Below are 16,720 nucleotides of genomic sequence, written 5' to 3' on the forward strand. Positions count from 1 at the left end.
CGAGGATGAGTGGGGTCATACGAGATCGGGATCTCCCTGTGCTGAAAAGTGGGTAGACTGTTGCAATGAGAGGCATGGAGAAGGCAGAGATGTTAGCTCAGACATTTGTGAAGGTGCACAGCTCAAATAATCTAACGGAAGAGGGACAGCGTTGGAAAGAGAGGGTCAGAGGAGAGGAGGAGGAGATGTGTTACATCATGGGAAAAGAATTGGACCTTTACAATAAGGTGTGGCAGGACGGAATACAGAAACCAAGGAAAGACCCTATTAATCCAGCATGTTATAGACTGATAGCGTTGACAGCTCATGTCTGTAAACTTACGGAAAGGAGGATAACAGAAAGGCTGACGTACTTCCTGGAGAGCAGAGGCCGATGTTATCAGATTCAGGAAAGGCAGGGGAACGATGCATCCTGTATTGGGTCTAGTCAGTCATACGGAAGGCACAGGCAAATAAGGCGGTGGTGGTAGCCATTTTCTTTGATTCAGAGAAGGCCTATGATATGTCGGGGAAGGGGGGCCTGCTTATCAAACTGGATAGCATGGAGGTTGGAGGAAGTGTTTTTGACTGGATAAAGGACTTCCTTTTTGGACGATCAGTACAAGTGAGAGTGGGTAGCTGTATGTCAGAAAGCTATGAGGTAGATAATGGTACCCCCCCAGGGAAGTGTGATTAGTGTTTTGTTGTTCTCCGTTATGATTGGTGAATTATTCTCCAGGTGAGATCAGATATTTGGGAGGTGATTGTTTGCGGATGACCAGGCGCGGTGGAAGAGAGGAAGAAAAATTCCACATACAACTGAGAGAGTTCAAGAAGCAATCAGAGAAGTTGAGCAGTGGTCCCTCAGGTGGGGCTTCAAGTTCTCCATTGAGAAAACACAGACTGGGTTTCCTACTAGAAGGAATGTTTGGGTGGAAGTGTAGCTGAAGCTCTACGGGAGGAAGCTGGAGACGGTGGAAGTGTTTAGGTTCCTGAAGGTCTGATTTGACACTCGAATGACATGGGCGGAACATATTAACACAGTAGTTAGCAAAGGAAATAAAATACTGAATGTCATGCGTTGCCTGTCAGGAATGGAGTGGGGGGGGGTCGGGTAGAATGGCATTAAAAACGTTATATACAGCCCTATCAAGGTTATCACTGGACTATGGTAGTGTAGCATATGGATCAGCAGCTCTGACATCTTAAAAAAAGCTAGACGTAATCCAGGCTCAAGCTCTAAGTATACGTTGTGGAGCAGTCAGGACCTCCCCCGGTGGCAACCACATTGCTCGTCCTAATATTGATATATTTCTTAACTCCATTCTTTTACTTTAGATTTGTGTGCATTGTTGTGACTTGTTAGATATTACTGCACTGTTGAAGCTAGGAACACAAGCATTTCGCTACACACGCAATAACGCCTGCTAAATATGTGTATGTGACCAATACAATTGGATTTGATTTGAGAGATGCCGTTAAAGTTGAGAAGTACATAACTACCCATGAAATATTGGGTAAATCTTCAAGGACATAAAGTCACACATCCTGGGGGAAAAAAGGTGGTCCTAGAGTCCTGGGAGCATAAATGAGATCTGAATGCAAGTTTTTGGTGGTTAGGTAAGGGCATGGTGAGAGAGGTGGGACTGCTTGTATGCTGTCTTGAATATGTTGTATTCACTGATGGATCTAAGGACCCTAAAACAGGGAGGACAGGTGCAGCTTTTAGTGTTTCTGAGTTTCAGGTGGCAGTGACAAAAAGAGCAACAGGCCATTTATACACAGTGGAGTTGCTGGTTATGCTCTTGACTGCAGAGTGGGTGAAGGAGGTGAGGCCAGACAGGATAGTCAACTGCTCTGACTCGTGCAGCACTGATGAGCTTAATTTCTGTCACAAAGCAGACAGGATGTATTGTATGAGATTTTGCAGTGCCTGTGTCCGGTGAGACAGATGAGGGTATTTGTGATGTTCGTCTGGGTACCAGCTCATGTGGGAGTAGAGGGGAATGAGGAGGTGGATGTTCTCACCAAGCAGGCTCTCAAACATCCTAATGTTGATATGGACATGTCAATCAGTAAAGCAGAAGCTACGTGTTAATAAGAACAGTGGTTAAAAACGAATGGCAAGCAATGTGGAACAGTGAGGGAAAGGGAAGAAACCTGTATAAGATCCAGGAAAATGGTGGGGGCAGGGATGTCCTCAGGTTGAGAAGAGGGGAGGAAAGTGGAATCACAAAGCTGAGACTGGGACACACAAGGCTCAACAGTACATTGAAATTGGTGGGAAAACATACAACTGGGAGATGTAAACACAGTCGGGAAAACATGGCGACAGTGGAACACATTCTACTTCAGTGCCAGCAACATGGGAGGGAAAGGGGAGTATTTAGATTTAAGGAGTAATGGTGTTGAAGAGCCAAGCTTAAATGAACTGTTGAGAAAATCTTATGTAGTGTTTAATTATGTACTTAGTTTCCTTTAAGGAGACGATGAAAAATGGGTAAGATTGAGCCCTTTCCTATCTCTGCTCCAGTAATCCAGTCCAGTTGGGGGCGGTAATTCACCTTAGAGTTGGTTCCCAGCCGCCATATAAAAACCACAGACGAAGAAGAACCAGAACTATTCACTTTCCGGGTCAGTTTATTAATGGTACCTGCTTCTCAAAACAGCAAGAATCCCGAGGCAGTGTATACAATTTGAACAAAACGTTTTGTGAAATAAAATAGACATCACAAGAAAAATACCATGTCAGACACGGTAGGGGTACGGTTTAATAAACATCTTACTTGTCTGAATTGGTTGAAGAGACAGAATAATGGTTGAGCAATGCTAGCTAGCAAGCTACGTTAGCCGCTGTGTGGGCCGAGAAGAGTAGTGTTTGCTAACACAGGCTATCTACTGTAGGTAACGTTAGCTAGATCGAAAATAGTGCCACTGACTGTGCACGAACGGTATAACATTAGGTTTTACTTTTACAAGATTGTAGCTTAGCTATGTCACCTGACTCTCCATTTTGGTCTACTACGTACCGATTCAACTTATTCTGTTTGGCAACCATGGAGGGATTCGTGACATGTTGACAGTGCAGTAGGCTGGCTGACTATGCTGATGTAATGTTGTATGTACATGTCAATGGGACACTTTTATTCCAGGAGACAAAACCCTCAAGTGGAGATGGAAGTGAGAAGAAGGATGGAGAGTACATTAAACTGAAGGTGATTGGTCAGGTAAGATAATATGGAGAAGTGTGGATGCATCTCAGACAGGAGAGTTCGCTTCCTTGCCTTATTTCCTTTCCTATACGTGCTAATATGAAAGGACACTGGGGGAGCCATAGGCCTTTTCTCATTTGGGTAAAAGTCTGTCCTCCCGCTCTCCTCCGCCCTTATCTCGGAAACTGATAAGTGGTCGAGGAGAGTGTCAATTTGTTAGTCGGCAAATAGAAGAGGGTCCTCCCTTCCTTGATAACCTCCTTTTGGTAAGTAAGCACAAGCAAATATTTTTGTAACTAGCTCATTGTTCTTTCTGTGGCACAAGTGTATCCTACCTGAGTCCTTAGGACAAGTTTAGAAATTTGCCACAATTAAATCAGCTAATGTTTTCTCGAAGGAGAAAAGCATGCAAACATTTAAACCATACGCTGCTCCTCCTTTAATCTATTAAATGTATTTCACAACTAGCTAAATTAGTTTTATTCACTTTATACATTTATTTTGGGATTCCACCCTGTAAACGTCATTTGCCTGATGACACACCATTGGAGGAGTCTCATTTCATACTAGTGCATTTCCGTCCACCTTCCATCTCCATCGGTTACCTTTGACCTTTTACAAAAAAGAGGACGGAGGAGAGAGAGGATGCAGCAGTCGAGTAAAACCAATTGAGAAAAGGCAACAACAACAAAAAAGCCTAATTCTATCTTTACTTTCAGGACAACAGCGAAATTCACTTCAAAGTGAAGATGACAACACATCTAAAGAAGCTAAAGGAATCTTACAGTCAAAGACAGGTAGAGTTATGAAGCCCAACGATTGTCCCATCTCATTTTGACAATGTGGGTCAGAACTTCAGAATGAATGTCATCATGTTCCCAGTATCTGATGCAACCATGTGTGATTCCTTCCTGCAGGGTGTACCAATGAACACCCTAAGGTTTCTTTTTGAAGGACAGAGAATCTCAGACAACCAAACCCCCAAAGAGGTACCCCAACCCATCCCTCTTCCCTTGTATCATCCATATAGTCACTAGTCTGGGTGCCAGGCTGTTTCTCTGGCCAAACCCTTATGGAATGGCAATTCCAAACACGAACAGACTGGCACTCAGGTTATACAACCACCACTGTCTCCTAAAGTCAAAATGTTCTTATTTATTTTAATTTTTTTTAGGTGACATTTCAATTTGTTTTCCTGTGAACCTTGAACATGCTTGCAGATAAACTTTCCCCTGCGTCTTTGTCTGACTTTCTCTCCCTCCCCAGCTTGGAATGGAAGATGAGGATGTCATTGAAGTGTATCAGGAACAGACCGGTGGACTTTGGAATGATTAGACTTGCTGTATTTTTTTTCCTCATTTAGAATTTTGTATGTATTTTGCTTTTGAGCTTTGCACCATCTGGATCACACACTCTATTGGGGCTTCCATGTGCGAGGGCACAAAGAACGACTGTGTTAGAATGGATAGACGATCTGTTCTTTCTCCTTTTAAACACCTCGCACAGTCATTTCTTCTCCCTTCCTTTACAATGCAGGTAACATTGTAGTGCAGACAGCGTCATAGCTGAATGTCCCCCTATTGAGATAGAGAACACGCATACAATGACTGGTTTTCTCTAGACTCTGCTACACACGCCTCTTTCGCACCTAAAGTTTGAATATACCACCTCTGAATGCTAAAGCATTGTTTTGAATCTTTAACTATCCCACATTTCCTACCAATGATGGATATGGTCTAATGATATTTAAAATATGAAATGTTTTTATGATCAGGATGTATATTTTTGCATCCAGTATTTGTGTGTAATAATTAGTCTGTCCGTGGTCAGGGTTCCCCAACTGGCAGGCTGAATTTGGCCCGCATGTGATTATTTGCCCACGGGCCAAAAACAATATTTTTAATTGTTGGACATAAGACTGTAAAAACACCAGCGAACCTGCTACAAGTGATTTTAATTTTGGATATTTGTTTCAAAAAGAGAGCTGTGATCATATACACATGTAAGCAAGGCTTGAAATTATGTTTCAGTCAAATATATATCTGTTTGGGCTTCTTGGGGTCAATTTGCAGTCTACAAATTATTTGTAATTATGTTCTGGCCCCCTGACCACCCGTTCAAGAAAAAAATCAGCCCATGGCTGAATCTAGTTGATTCCTTTCCTAGGTGTTCTTTTTTATTTCTATTTGAATTATGTTTAAGTTCAGATAATTTCAAGGGGTTAAAGTTTCTGTTTAATCTCTGGCTTCTTCTTGGATTTAAATGTTTGTTTCCTTTTTTTATCAAGATAATCTTGCTGTATTGAACCACAACAGTAGCCACACAGAAATGTCAATGCAACAAATGACTCCTTTATGGAGGCTTTGATCCGGATGGTTTGAAGCAGATCATTTTTCTTTTTTTGAATAAAATGTTTAACAAAAACAGGACTGATATTTTCCAACTTTGACACTTGTATACCATTGCAGACAAAACAAGAATGTCCTGAATTAGGACTGCAGGTTGGATTCCTGTCCACCAGAGGGAGCTCTCGTCATGTTTATGACAAGAGTGACTGGGTATTTATTTGACATCTCACATTCCATGATACATTATGAAAACAACTTTGGCCATGTACATAGTCACATGCAGAGGGTATTTACCGTGCTGCCTATCCTCCATTCAAGGCCTTGGACAATGTAAAAGCTAAATGAGTCTTAAAATAACTGTCCAGTGGGGTTGGTTGTGATAAATGTATGTGGGTTGGAAATGTCACTTTTACTCCATTATGTAGCAGTGATGCTTCTCAATGTGATTTTTAATATGTTTACTCACAATTATCTTACCTGGAAAAGGCAAGTGTGGAACTGTAGAGAGGGAGGTACCTCATGAGTACATCACTGCGCTGCAGACGGAGCGAATATTTATTTGTAAAGCGTCCGATTTCATGGAGGCCCAGGGAAGGGAGGATGGTGTGGAGTTTGAAGGGGGGAAAGGAAGAGTAGAGGTTGAGGGAGGGGGAGGAGAGTCATTGACCAGTGACAGGGTAAGAGAAACAGCAGAGAGTGCAGAAAGAGAGAGCGACTTAGGGTCAGGTCAGTAAACTGTGTGTGTGTGTGTGTGTGTGTATATATCAGGACCTGGGTTAAGACTGCCTGGAGGAGATCTGGTTTCTAAGCCTGGGATACCTCACAGTGGCAAAACACTACCAGATGTGGGCCAGCCAGGAGACGGGGAGGGGATGGTGTGTGTGAACTCACGATATGAAGAGTGAACATGTCTCAACGCTATATATCAACTCAGTTACACATGCAGCCTTTTGCTTTTACTATTGTGCTTGCAGAACACTGAAAGTTGCTCAAATTTGTGGATCCTGACCCACCCAACCCTGACCAGTTACATCACCTTATAGAAATGTGAAACACAGCAAGAGATAATGACCTATAATTAGCTTGATGGTTTGCCAGGTTAACGTGCAAAAATTCCATACTCTTTCAATCAGATTACGTTGACTGCAGGCATCTGTCCTTGATTGGACAGCAATATCATGCTGGTCTTTGCAACAGTTTTAAAGCAAATAAGATTTTTCCCCAAATATTTATATTGTTCAACAAAATCATGTCTGCTTGTTGGATTAGGTACTCTCGTTTCCGTTGCACAAATGCAACAGTAATACGATACAAATGCACGTTCGGGTCATTATTTTAGGCCTACTGACACTCCAGTTGAACACAACACGTAATAGATATAGAACAGATAACGCACAATGTCTAAAACAACATTCTGTTACACTCTGCCCTACCTAGGACACACAACCAAAACAAAAGGAAAGGAGAGGTGAACTCAAGACAAGAGAAGCCAAAAAGGAGATCTCACATTTCAGCAGGAAAGGAGGAGATCCGCTCAAGGCAGTGTGTCGATTTCCTGTTCGTAAGCTTTCGGGGCAAATCCCCCCCCCTTGAACTCATCATGCTAGTTATTTTTCCTACAGAAATACCATCTTGAATCAATGGCTCTGATATATTGACCTGACACCATTGGAGAGATACTATTCCACAGCCAATCAGAGTGAGTCGAAGTTAGACCTGGAGGATAGAACAGGAGACAACCAGAGAAACTAAATAGCAACACGCTGTATAACAGGGTAATGTGTCCACACTACAGCCTTCATAGGGAGTATTGTACAAGCAGATGTTAAAAGTAATTGAGGACGTTAGGTGTGGAAATGTTGATATTCCAAACCACGTTAAAAACAGAATCTCTATATCTAGGCCTTCGTTTACAGTGTACCCCTTCATCCTACCCATTGGGATACATTTTAGGAAGTCATCACAATCACGCTGTTTTTACATTGCCTCGTTCAAGGATTTCTTTTAGCCTTTCAAAAACGTATGCTTAAAAACATCCAAACGGAACACCAATGACGTTCAAGTGACCGCAGGTTAAAAACGTCATCACTTTATTCTGTGAAACTGTACAAGATACAAGCCATATTGCATTAAGAAACAGCAAGTAGAAACAGCAAGATTATAAGTCTTATAAATACATATGTTCTTTTGAAAAAGGGTGAATATTTACAGAATGTGGCAATTTAATAGCTACATCCCAAATGGCACCCTATTCCCTATGTAGTTCACTACTTTTGACCAGGTCCCCTAGGGCTCTGGTCAAAAGCAGTGCACTATATAGGGAATAGGGTGCCATTTGGGACATAAACACTATACACAAGCATAATACAACTTTTTTTTTTAAAGGTGTGTTAGACATTTCTCTCTGTGCCAAGATGAATGTTCTCAGATGTCTGCAAGTTAGCGTAAAAGTAACATCAGCCGCACGTTAACAAAAACAGGAACATCAATTTAAAAAGTACAGAAGCAAGGAATGAAATGCACATATTCCAAAAACCTTTGCAATTCCTTGCAATACTTAACATACATTGGTCTTGTCAGACATTAGCCCTGTATCCCTCGTTTCTCCTTGGATGAGAAACTCACGACATAATACAAAATAGTTGAAAGACCTATTGAAAAGGTCATGGCAAAACAGACTTTCTTTGTTGCTGCCGTTACATCACTGGGTGGCACATTGTGGTTTAAAAGTCACGTTTAAATGAGATTATAGAATGTTTTAAAATGTCATGGGGGGGGGGGTTACTGAAGATTTAAAACCCTTCAAATAATGAACAAATTTTCAGTCAATGGCTCAGAAGGTCGTCAGGAGGGACATTCTCAAAGTAAAAGTACTTTTTTTCAGAGTTCAAATGTCCTACGTCCAATAGGAGATGGGAAGGGATATGCTCAGTCCGTTTCATCAAAAAAATATTTTTTTTTTAAACACACAACTCCTCCACATTAAACTTCCACAATGTTCATACGGTCGTCTCTCCTTGGTTGCGGTTACTGAGCCGTTTGTAAAACCTGCACCAACTCTGTAATGTTTTCCCTGACCAGATCCAGAACCCGGACGTGATGCCCACGATCATAGTCATCAGGTACTTGATCATGAACACCGTGAAGTCCGGGGTCATCGGGGCAAAGTTGTTGGCCGGGCACGGCACCGCAAAGCGCTTACACGTCTGCATGTGCCAGGTCTTCTCCCATTGGTCGCGGAAGGCCTGCTCGTAGAAGTAACAGGCGATGACGATGGTGGCGGGGACGGTGTACAGGACGCTGAACACCCCGATTCTCACCATCAGCTTCTCTAGTTTCTCTGTCTTGGTGCCGTCGTGCTTCATGATGGTTCTGATGCGGAACAGAGACACAAACCCGGCCAGGAGGAACGAGGTTCCGATGAAGAGGTAGACGAACAGGGGGGCCAGGACGAACCCTCGCAACGAATCCACGCTGTAGATGCCAACGTAGCACACCCCTGTGAGAAGGTCCCCATCCACCTGCCCCATGGCCAGGATAGTGATGGTTTTGACAGCCGGCACCGCCCAAGCCGCTAGGTGGAAGTATTGAGAGTTGGCCTCGATGGCCTCGTGACCCCACTTCATACCAGCAGACAGGAACCAGGTGAGGGACAGGATGACCCACCATATGGAGCTAGCCATGCCAAAAAAGTAGAGAATCATGAAGAGGATGGTGCAGCCCTCTTTCTTGGTGCCTTGGGCCACCGTCTTGTAACCGTCCTCTTTAAACTTGTCTATGCAGACCACTTTATCCTCCAGGAAGAAGCCTGCTGTGTAGGCCACCGCCACCATGAAGTAGCAGCCTGAGAGGAAGATGATGGGCCTCTCCGGGTAGCGAAACCTCCGCATGTCTACCAAGTATGTGAGCACAGTGAACAGTGTACTCACGCAACACAAGATAGACCAGATACCCACCCAGAGTTTGCCGAATTTCAGTTCCTCCTCGCGGAAATACATTAGTCCGTTGGGCTTGGTGGACTCGCATGGGGCACCACAGTCTTTCACCCCCAGGAATTTGTAGTTGAGGTAGGTTGGGACCTGAAGTTGTAGGGGACAGGAGAAGGGCTGGGCAGCAGGGCGACCGATGTTTGGGGGTAGGGTCATGAGCTCAGGCAGGTTGGGAGTGGGGTCCGAGGTAGGGATGTCCGTGTCTGAAGTGTTTTGACCCACACAGATCTCCCCAGCGCCGTGGACGGGGAAGTTCTCACAACGGAGTCTCTCTGGCCATTGAAACCCGAACTTGTTCATGAGCGCCTCGCAGCCCTGGCGTGCGCGCTCGCACAGTGATCGGCATGGGGGGATGGCCTGTTCTAGAACTGTGCACACCGGTGCGTACATGGAACACAAGAAAAACTTCAGGTCCATGGAACACTGGACCTTTACGAGCGGGTAAAACTGATGGACCTCCAGCCCCGCATCCTCCTGGTTTGCGTGTCCCAAAAGATTCGGCATGATGGTTTGATTATAGGCAATGTCCGTGCAGAGGGGGATGGAAATTGGCTGACAAAAACCGTGTTCTGGTATAGAAATTCCTTTCTCGCCATGATACTGACCGGTACACGGCTCCAGCATTAGACAAACAGTCACCAGCGCGCACCCCGTTATCCAAATCCACTCACAGGTTCTCCTTACCGCCATGATAGCAGCCCCTGTGTTCAGAACAAAAAAAATGTGTCTTAGAATATTACCCCGGAGCTGCAAAAAGCCCAAATCAATTTCAGTCCACAAAAGGTTGAAATGTCCTCTCTTCTCCCGTCTATATAAAAAGGGAGAGGAGCCTAAAGTTAAAACAAAGTTAAATGCTTGAAAATGCCCTCGGTCGCTCTCCCCACATTCCTTATTCCAGTGTTCACAGAACTCTCCAAGAAAATGGAGGATTGCTGGTGAGGGATTTATTTATTCCAATAAAACCACTGAAAACCTGTGAAATTCTAAAAGAGTTTTTTTTTTTTTTTGCAGTTCGTTTCTTTACTGACCTGGTTCTTCGTATTGGAAACAAACGTATGATTTGAAAATGGAATGCGTTGACTAATTTCTTCCAGATTACCCACAAATCTTCCTTACATCACATTATAGGTTGAAGCAAAATTGAAGTCTGCAAAACCTCATGGTTTTCCATCTCGCGTTTACAACTCAGCCAATGTTCAGCTCGAAGCGCATTGGTAAGCTATGCACTACGATTAACCCGGCTCAAAGTCTGTAGTAAATGGCAAATCTCTTCCAAAAGTATACTACTCGTCAAACTATTTCTTCCCACAACGCTAAAACCGTGATCTTCTTTCTAGAGAAACTTGCAAGATTGATTCCCCCACACACTACAGAGTTTGATCGGTTTCTTGGTGCCCACACATGCGTATTTTCAGGGGCGCCTTGAAACCACACTTTCTCCACCAATAGAATGATTTGTTTTCTCTCCCATCTCGCCATTGATTGGAGTGAAGTGAAAAGGGTGGAGTTTTATGCTATCTTCAGCGATACAGTGGATTATCTATTTTTTGTATACCTTTTTTGTTAGTCAATTAAAATATAAAAATGGTTTAGAATATACATTTTTTTTATATTCTATGTTGGGAGCGGGCTATAGATAATTTAGGAGACATTCAAACATTAGAAGTTGAAAAAGTACATTAGACCACCTATCCTACTCTTTACAGCTTCTTAGACCTACATGAAGTAATTGATGTTCTTTTGCATTCCGTATATCTCACTCTGTTTGTCAGGATAGTGTCCAGGGTTAAACTCGTAAGCCAGGCCTCTGACAAAGTAGAGCAATAATTGTAATATTTATGGTATTGTTTATTTCAGAGTGGAGCCCAAAGTTTCTGGTAAATCATCTTGGTATGTGGACTGCGAAAACTGTTAGGCAGCCAAGAACATTTTACTTATGACTTGTATCTCGATTAAGTATGTTTTAGAATTTTGCCCATGGCTCATTCATCAAATATAATTTTAAGTTGTTTGTTTGTTGAGTTTTTCAAAACAAACATGTCCTTAAAATGTAATTCTTGGTGGATGTCAGGTTGTTTTTTGGGATGGTGTTAGAGATGGCCTTGCATGCCACTGATAGAGTCAAGCTAATGGGCTGCTATTGTTGTAATGACCGACCCTGGAGATGAGGAGCAGGTACGGGGATTCAACATTTATTCAGGAACAGACAGGTAACAAAACAGGAACAGCGTCAGCACGCGGGTAAACAACGACAAATGACAATCAATGCAGAAGCCGGGAACAGAGCGGGGAACCAGACAGAAAAAGGGGAGGTAATGACAGAGGTGATTGAGTCCAGGTGAGTCCAATGAACGCTGATGTGCGTGACGGGGGGGAAGGCAGGTGTGCGTAATGATGGTGGCAGGAGTGCGTAATGCTGGGGAGCCTGGGGCCTTTGAGTGCCAGGGAGGGGGAGCGGGAGCAGGCGTGACAATTGTACCCTATTGTATGGTAATGTATTAATATTAATACAAACATTAGTCTCTCCTTATTCCTAAACATTTTTCATATTTTCCTATTGATTGGTTATCTTCACACCCACAACAGTGATTATCATGAGATAGCGGCACATAGCCTATATGATGTAACCATATGAAGTATCATTTATGTAGTTACATAGTAGTAGTCCTATACTCTTAGAAAAAAAGGGTTTCAAAGGGGTTCTTCAGCTCTCCCCATAGGAGAACCCTTTTTGGTTCCAGGTAGAACTATTTTGGGTTCCATGTAGAACCCTCTGTGGAAAGGGTTCTACATGGAGCCCTAAAGATTTCCACCTGGAACCAAAAGGGTTCTACCTGGAACTAAAAAGTTTTCTCCTATGGGGACATCCAAAGAACCAGTTTAAGTTCTAGATAGTATTTTCTTTTGTGTGGGTATTGATTTTTCCGACATGGTTTTCATGACTCTTGCTGTTTTGTAATGTGTGTGTAATATAATGACTGTTTGTTTTCTATAGAGATGGTGGTCCACTGAGTTGGGAGAGCTTATAGGGAGGAAATGCCTTGATGTTTTTCCATCCAGCATATGGATTCGCTGTTGCTCTCTCTCTCTCTCTCTCTCTCTCTCTCTCTCTCTCTCTCTCTCTCTCTCTCTCTCTCTCTCTCTCTCTCTCCTACATTCTGTTTTTCAATCAAGGCTCCCAGAGTAGAGAAAGCCATACCGTACTACCCTTCCCCTCCTCCCTCCATTCCCCTCAGAGAGACCAGCAGAACATAACCCCCGGGGTCCGCAAGTACAGCTATGTATTTATACCATCCCTCTGAATCTATGTAGCAAACCATATGGGAATGTTTTTGACTCAGGGCTGAAAGCAAGCTGCGTTGAAAAAGAGAGAGCTCTGTGTGTGTGTGTGTGTGTGTGTGTGTGTGTGTGTGTGTGTGTGTGTGTGTGTGTGTGTGTGTGTGTGTGTGTGTGTGTGTGTGTGTGTGTGTGTGTGTGTGTGTGTGTGTGTGTGTGTGTGTGTGTGTGTGTGTGTGTGTGTGTGTGTGTGTGTGTGTGTGTGTGTGTGTGTGTGTGAGAGAGCGTGCAGGCGTGCGTGCGTGCGTGCGTGCGGGCGGACATGTGTGTGTTTATACCTCAACTGTCACTGCAGTTTCTCAATGGGCCCTACTAGCCTAAAGACTACCACTGTTCCCTCTCCTATATGAACACATTATAGACCTTAACCCCAATCTCCATCTGTTATGAATGACTATACAGATACAGTCTTTGTAATCTGTTGTGAATGACTATACAGGAACAGTCATTGGGACCTGCATAAAACACCGTATCCAGGGACACACGCATGCTGATTCACGCTGTGGACGGTCAATCTAATTGGGTTTTATTCACCAGATAATCTAATGCTATGTGTTCTTATAATGATATCTAACTGCTACACCACTATTCCCGATATAGTGCACTACTTTTTACCAGGCCCCATTTGTGATGCAGACTCCAGTTCTGTGTGATGGGTGTCTTTAGGAAGCTCTGTTTTTGCTCTGCTTTACTGGCAACCGTGTGTTATTCTTAACACTACGCTGTGGCTGCGACAGAACCTAAGTAGGTGGCCTCTCCTTTTTGCCATCCTGTGTCTGTTGATTATTACCAGGGAGTGAGAATGAAAATCTTGCTGCTAAATCTTGAAACATTGATGGGAAATGTTGGTGAGAGTGCCTTTGTCTCTACGCTGGGGCGGCAGGTAGCGTAAAGGTTAGAACATTGGACTAGTAGCTGAAAGGTTGCAAGATCAAATCCCATCAAAACGGTTGGCACTGTGATAGACTACATCCAATTTGTTGAGTAGAGTGTTGAAGGCTATTTTGTAAATGACATCGCCGAAGTTGAGGATCGGTAGGATAGTCAGTTTTACGAGGGTATGTTTGGCAGCATGAGTGAAGGATGCTTTGTTGCGAAATAGGAAGCAGATTCTAGATTTAATTTTGGATTGGAGATGTTTGATATGGGTCTGGAAGGAGAGTTTACAGTCTAACCAGACACCTAAGTATTTGTAGTTGTCCACGTATTCTAAGTCAGAACCGTCCAGAGTAGTGATGCTAGTCGGGTGGGCGGGTGCCGGCAGCGATCGGTTGAAGAGCATGCATTTAGTTTGACTTGCATTTAAGGTCAGTTGGAGGCCACGGAAGGAGAGTTGTGTGGCATTGAAGCTCGTCTGGAGGGCTGTTAACACAGTGTCCAAAGAAGGGACAGAAGTATACAGAATGGTGTCGTCTGCATAGAGGTGGACAAGAGAATCACCAGCAGCAAGAGCGACATCATTGATGTAGACAAAGAAAAGAGTCGGCCCTTGAATTGAACCCTGTGGCACCCCTATAGAGACTGCCAGAGGTCCGGACATCAGGCCCTCCGATTTGACACACTGAACTCTATCTGAGAAGTAGTTGGCAAACCAGGTGAGGCAGTCATTTCAGAAACCAAGGCTGTTGAGTCTGCCGATTAGAATGCAGTGATTGACAGAGTCGAAAGCCTTGGCCAGGTCGACGAAGACAGTGGCACAGTATTGTATTTTATCGATGGCAGTTATGATATTGTTTAGGACCTTGAGCGTGGCTGAGGTGCACCCATGACCCGTTCGGAAACCAGATTGCAAAGCGGAGAAGGTACGGTGGGATTCGAAATGGTCGGTGATCTGTTTGTTAACTTGGCTTTCGAAGACTTTAGAAAGGCAGGGTAGGATATATATAAGTCTGTAACAGTTTGGGTCCAGAGTGTCTCCCCCTTTGAAGAGGAGGATGACCGCAGCAGCTTTCCAATCTTTAGGGATCTCAGATGATACGAAAGAGAGGTTGAACAGGCTAGAAATAGGGGTTGCAACAATTGCGGTGAATACTTCTTAGAAAGAGAGGGTCCAGATTGTCTAGCCCACCTGATTTGTAGGGGTCCAGATTTTTCAGCTCTTTCAGAACATCAGCTATCTGAATTTGGGTGAAGGAGAAATGGGGGAAGCTTGGGCAAGTTGCTGTGGGGGGTGCAGAGCTGTTGACCGGGGTAGGGGTAGCCAGGTTGAAAGCATGGCCAGCCGTAGAAAAATGCTTTTTGAAATTCTCGAATATCGTAGATTTATCGGTGGTGACAGTGTTTCCTAGCCTCAGTACAGTGGGCAGCTAGGAAGAGGTGCTCTTATTCTCCATCTATTGAACAATGTACAGTATGTCAGAGCTTGCCAATAGTTTCTCTTGTGCACTGTTCAAGCAGTATATTTTAATTCCAACCGGCTCATTCAACCACAACAATACGTACACTACTGGTCAAACGTTTTAGAACACCTACTCATTCAAGGGGTTTTCTTTATTTTTTTGACTATTTTCTACATTGTAGAATAATAGTGAAGTCATCAAAACTATGAAATAACACATATGGAATCATGTAGTAACCAAAAAAGTGTTAAACAAATCAAAAATATATTTTATATTTGAGATTCTTCAAATAGCCACACTTTGCCTTGACAACAGCTTTGCACACTATTGGCATTCTCTCAACCAGCTTCATGAGGTATGGAATGCATTTCAAATAACAGGTGTGCCTTCTTAAAATCGAATTTGTGGAATTTCTTTCCTTCTTAATGCGTTTGAGCCAATCAGTTGTGTTGTGGCAAGGTAGGGGTGGTATACAGCCCTATTTGGTAAAATACCAAGTCCGTATTATGGCAAGAACAGTTCAAATAAGCAAAGAGAAATAGACAGAGAAATAACAGTCCATTACTTTAAGACATGGAGTTCAGTCAACTTTGAACGTTTCTTCAAATGCAGTCGCAAAAACCATCAAGCGCTATGATGAAACTGGCTCTCATGAGGACCGCCACAGCAATTGAAGACCCAGAGTTACCTCTGCTGCAGGGGACAAGTTCATTAGTTACCAGCCTCAGAAATTGCAGCCCAAATAAATGCTTCAGAGTTCAAGTAACAGACACATCTCAACATCAACTGTTCAGAGGAGACTGCGTGAATCAGGCTTTCATGGTCGAATTGCTGCAAAGAAACCACTACTAAAAGACACCAATAATAAGAAGAGACTTGCTTGGGCCAAGAAACACAAGCATTAGACCGGTGGAAATTTGTCCTTTGGTCTGGAGTCCAAATTGGAGATTACTGGTTCCAACCACCGTGTCTTTGTGAGACATGGTGTGGGTGAACAGATGATCTCTGCATGTGTATTTCCCACTGTAAAGCTTGGAGGAGGAGGTGTGAGGTTGTGGGGGTGCTTGCTGTTGACACTGTCTGTGATTTATTTAGAATTCAAGGCACACTTACCCAGCATGGTAACCACAGCGATACGCCATCCAATCTGGTTTGCGCTTAGTGGGACTATCATTTGTTTTTCAACAGGACAATGAGCCAACACACCGCTAGGCTGTGTAAGGGATATTTTACCAAGAAGGAGAGTGATGGAGTACTGCATCAGAGGACCTGGCCTCCACAATCCTCCGACCTCAACCAAATTGAGATAGTTTGGAATTAGTCGGACCGCAGAGTGAAGGAAAAGCAGCCAACAAGTGCTCAGCATATGTGGGAACTCCTTCAAGACTGTTGGAAAAGCATTCCAGGTGAAGCTGGTTGAGAGAAGGTCAAGAGTGTGCAAAGCTGTCATAGAGGCAAACGGTGGCTATTTGAAGAATCTCAAATATAAAATATATTTGGATTCATCTAACACTTTT

General features: G+C 43.5%; 2 protein-coding genes across 3 annotated transcripts; one reads left to right on the top strand and one right to left on the bottom strand.

The window, feature by feature from the left end:
• Positions 1-2,587: 2,587 nt before the first annotated feature.
• LOC112253821 (small ubiquitin-related modifier 1) lies at positions 2,588-5,615 on the top strand. Of its 2 annotated transcripts, none has more exons than XM_024425842.2 (5): positions 2,588-2,736; positions 3,132-3,206; positions 3,911-3,988; positions 4,109-4,180; positions 4,458-5,615. In XM_024425842.2, exons 1-5 carry the CDS (start codon positions 2,725-2,727, stop codon positions 4,524-4,526), a joined length of 306 nt encoding a protein of 101 aa, XP_024281610.1. In that variant the 5' UTR covers positions 2,588-2,724; the 3' UTR covers positions 4,527-5,615. The 2 variants fall into 2 exon arrangements, with proteins under 2 accessions (XP_024281610.1, XP_024281609.1); XM_024425841.2 differs by having other exon boundaries at positions 2,594-2,742.
• A 1,997-nt stretch (positions 5,616-7,612) lies between these two features.
• Positions 7,613-10,923, bottom strand: LOC112253860 (frizzled-7-A-like). Its single transcript, XM_024425901.2, has 2 exons — positions 10,557-10,923; positions 7,613-10,229 (listed from the first exon to the last, which is right to left on the bottom strand). The coding sequence occupies exon 2, from the start codon at positions 10,216-10,218 to the stop codon at positions 8,539-8,541; it is 1,680 nt and encodes a 559-aa protein (XP_024281669.1). The 5' UTR covers positions 10,219-10,229; positions 10,557-10,923; the 3' UTR covers positions 7,613-8,538.
• Between the last annotated feature and the right edge of the window lie 5,797 nt (positions 10,924-16,720).

This window comes from Oncorhynchus tshawytscha, linkage group LG07 (assembly GCF_018296145.1).
Source record: "Oncorhynchus tshawytscha isolate Ot180627B linkage group LG07, Otsh_v2.0, whole genome shotgun sequence".
Lineage (NCBI taxonomy): Eukaryota > Metazoa > Chordata > Actinopteri > Salmoniformes > Salmonidae > Oncorhynchus > Oncorhynchus tshawytscha.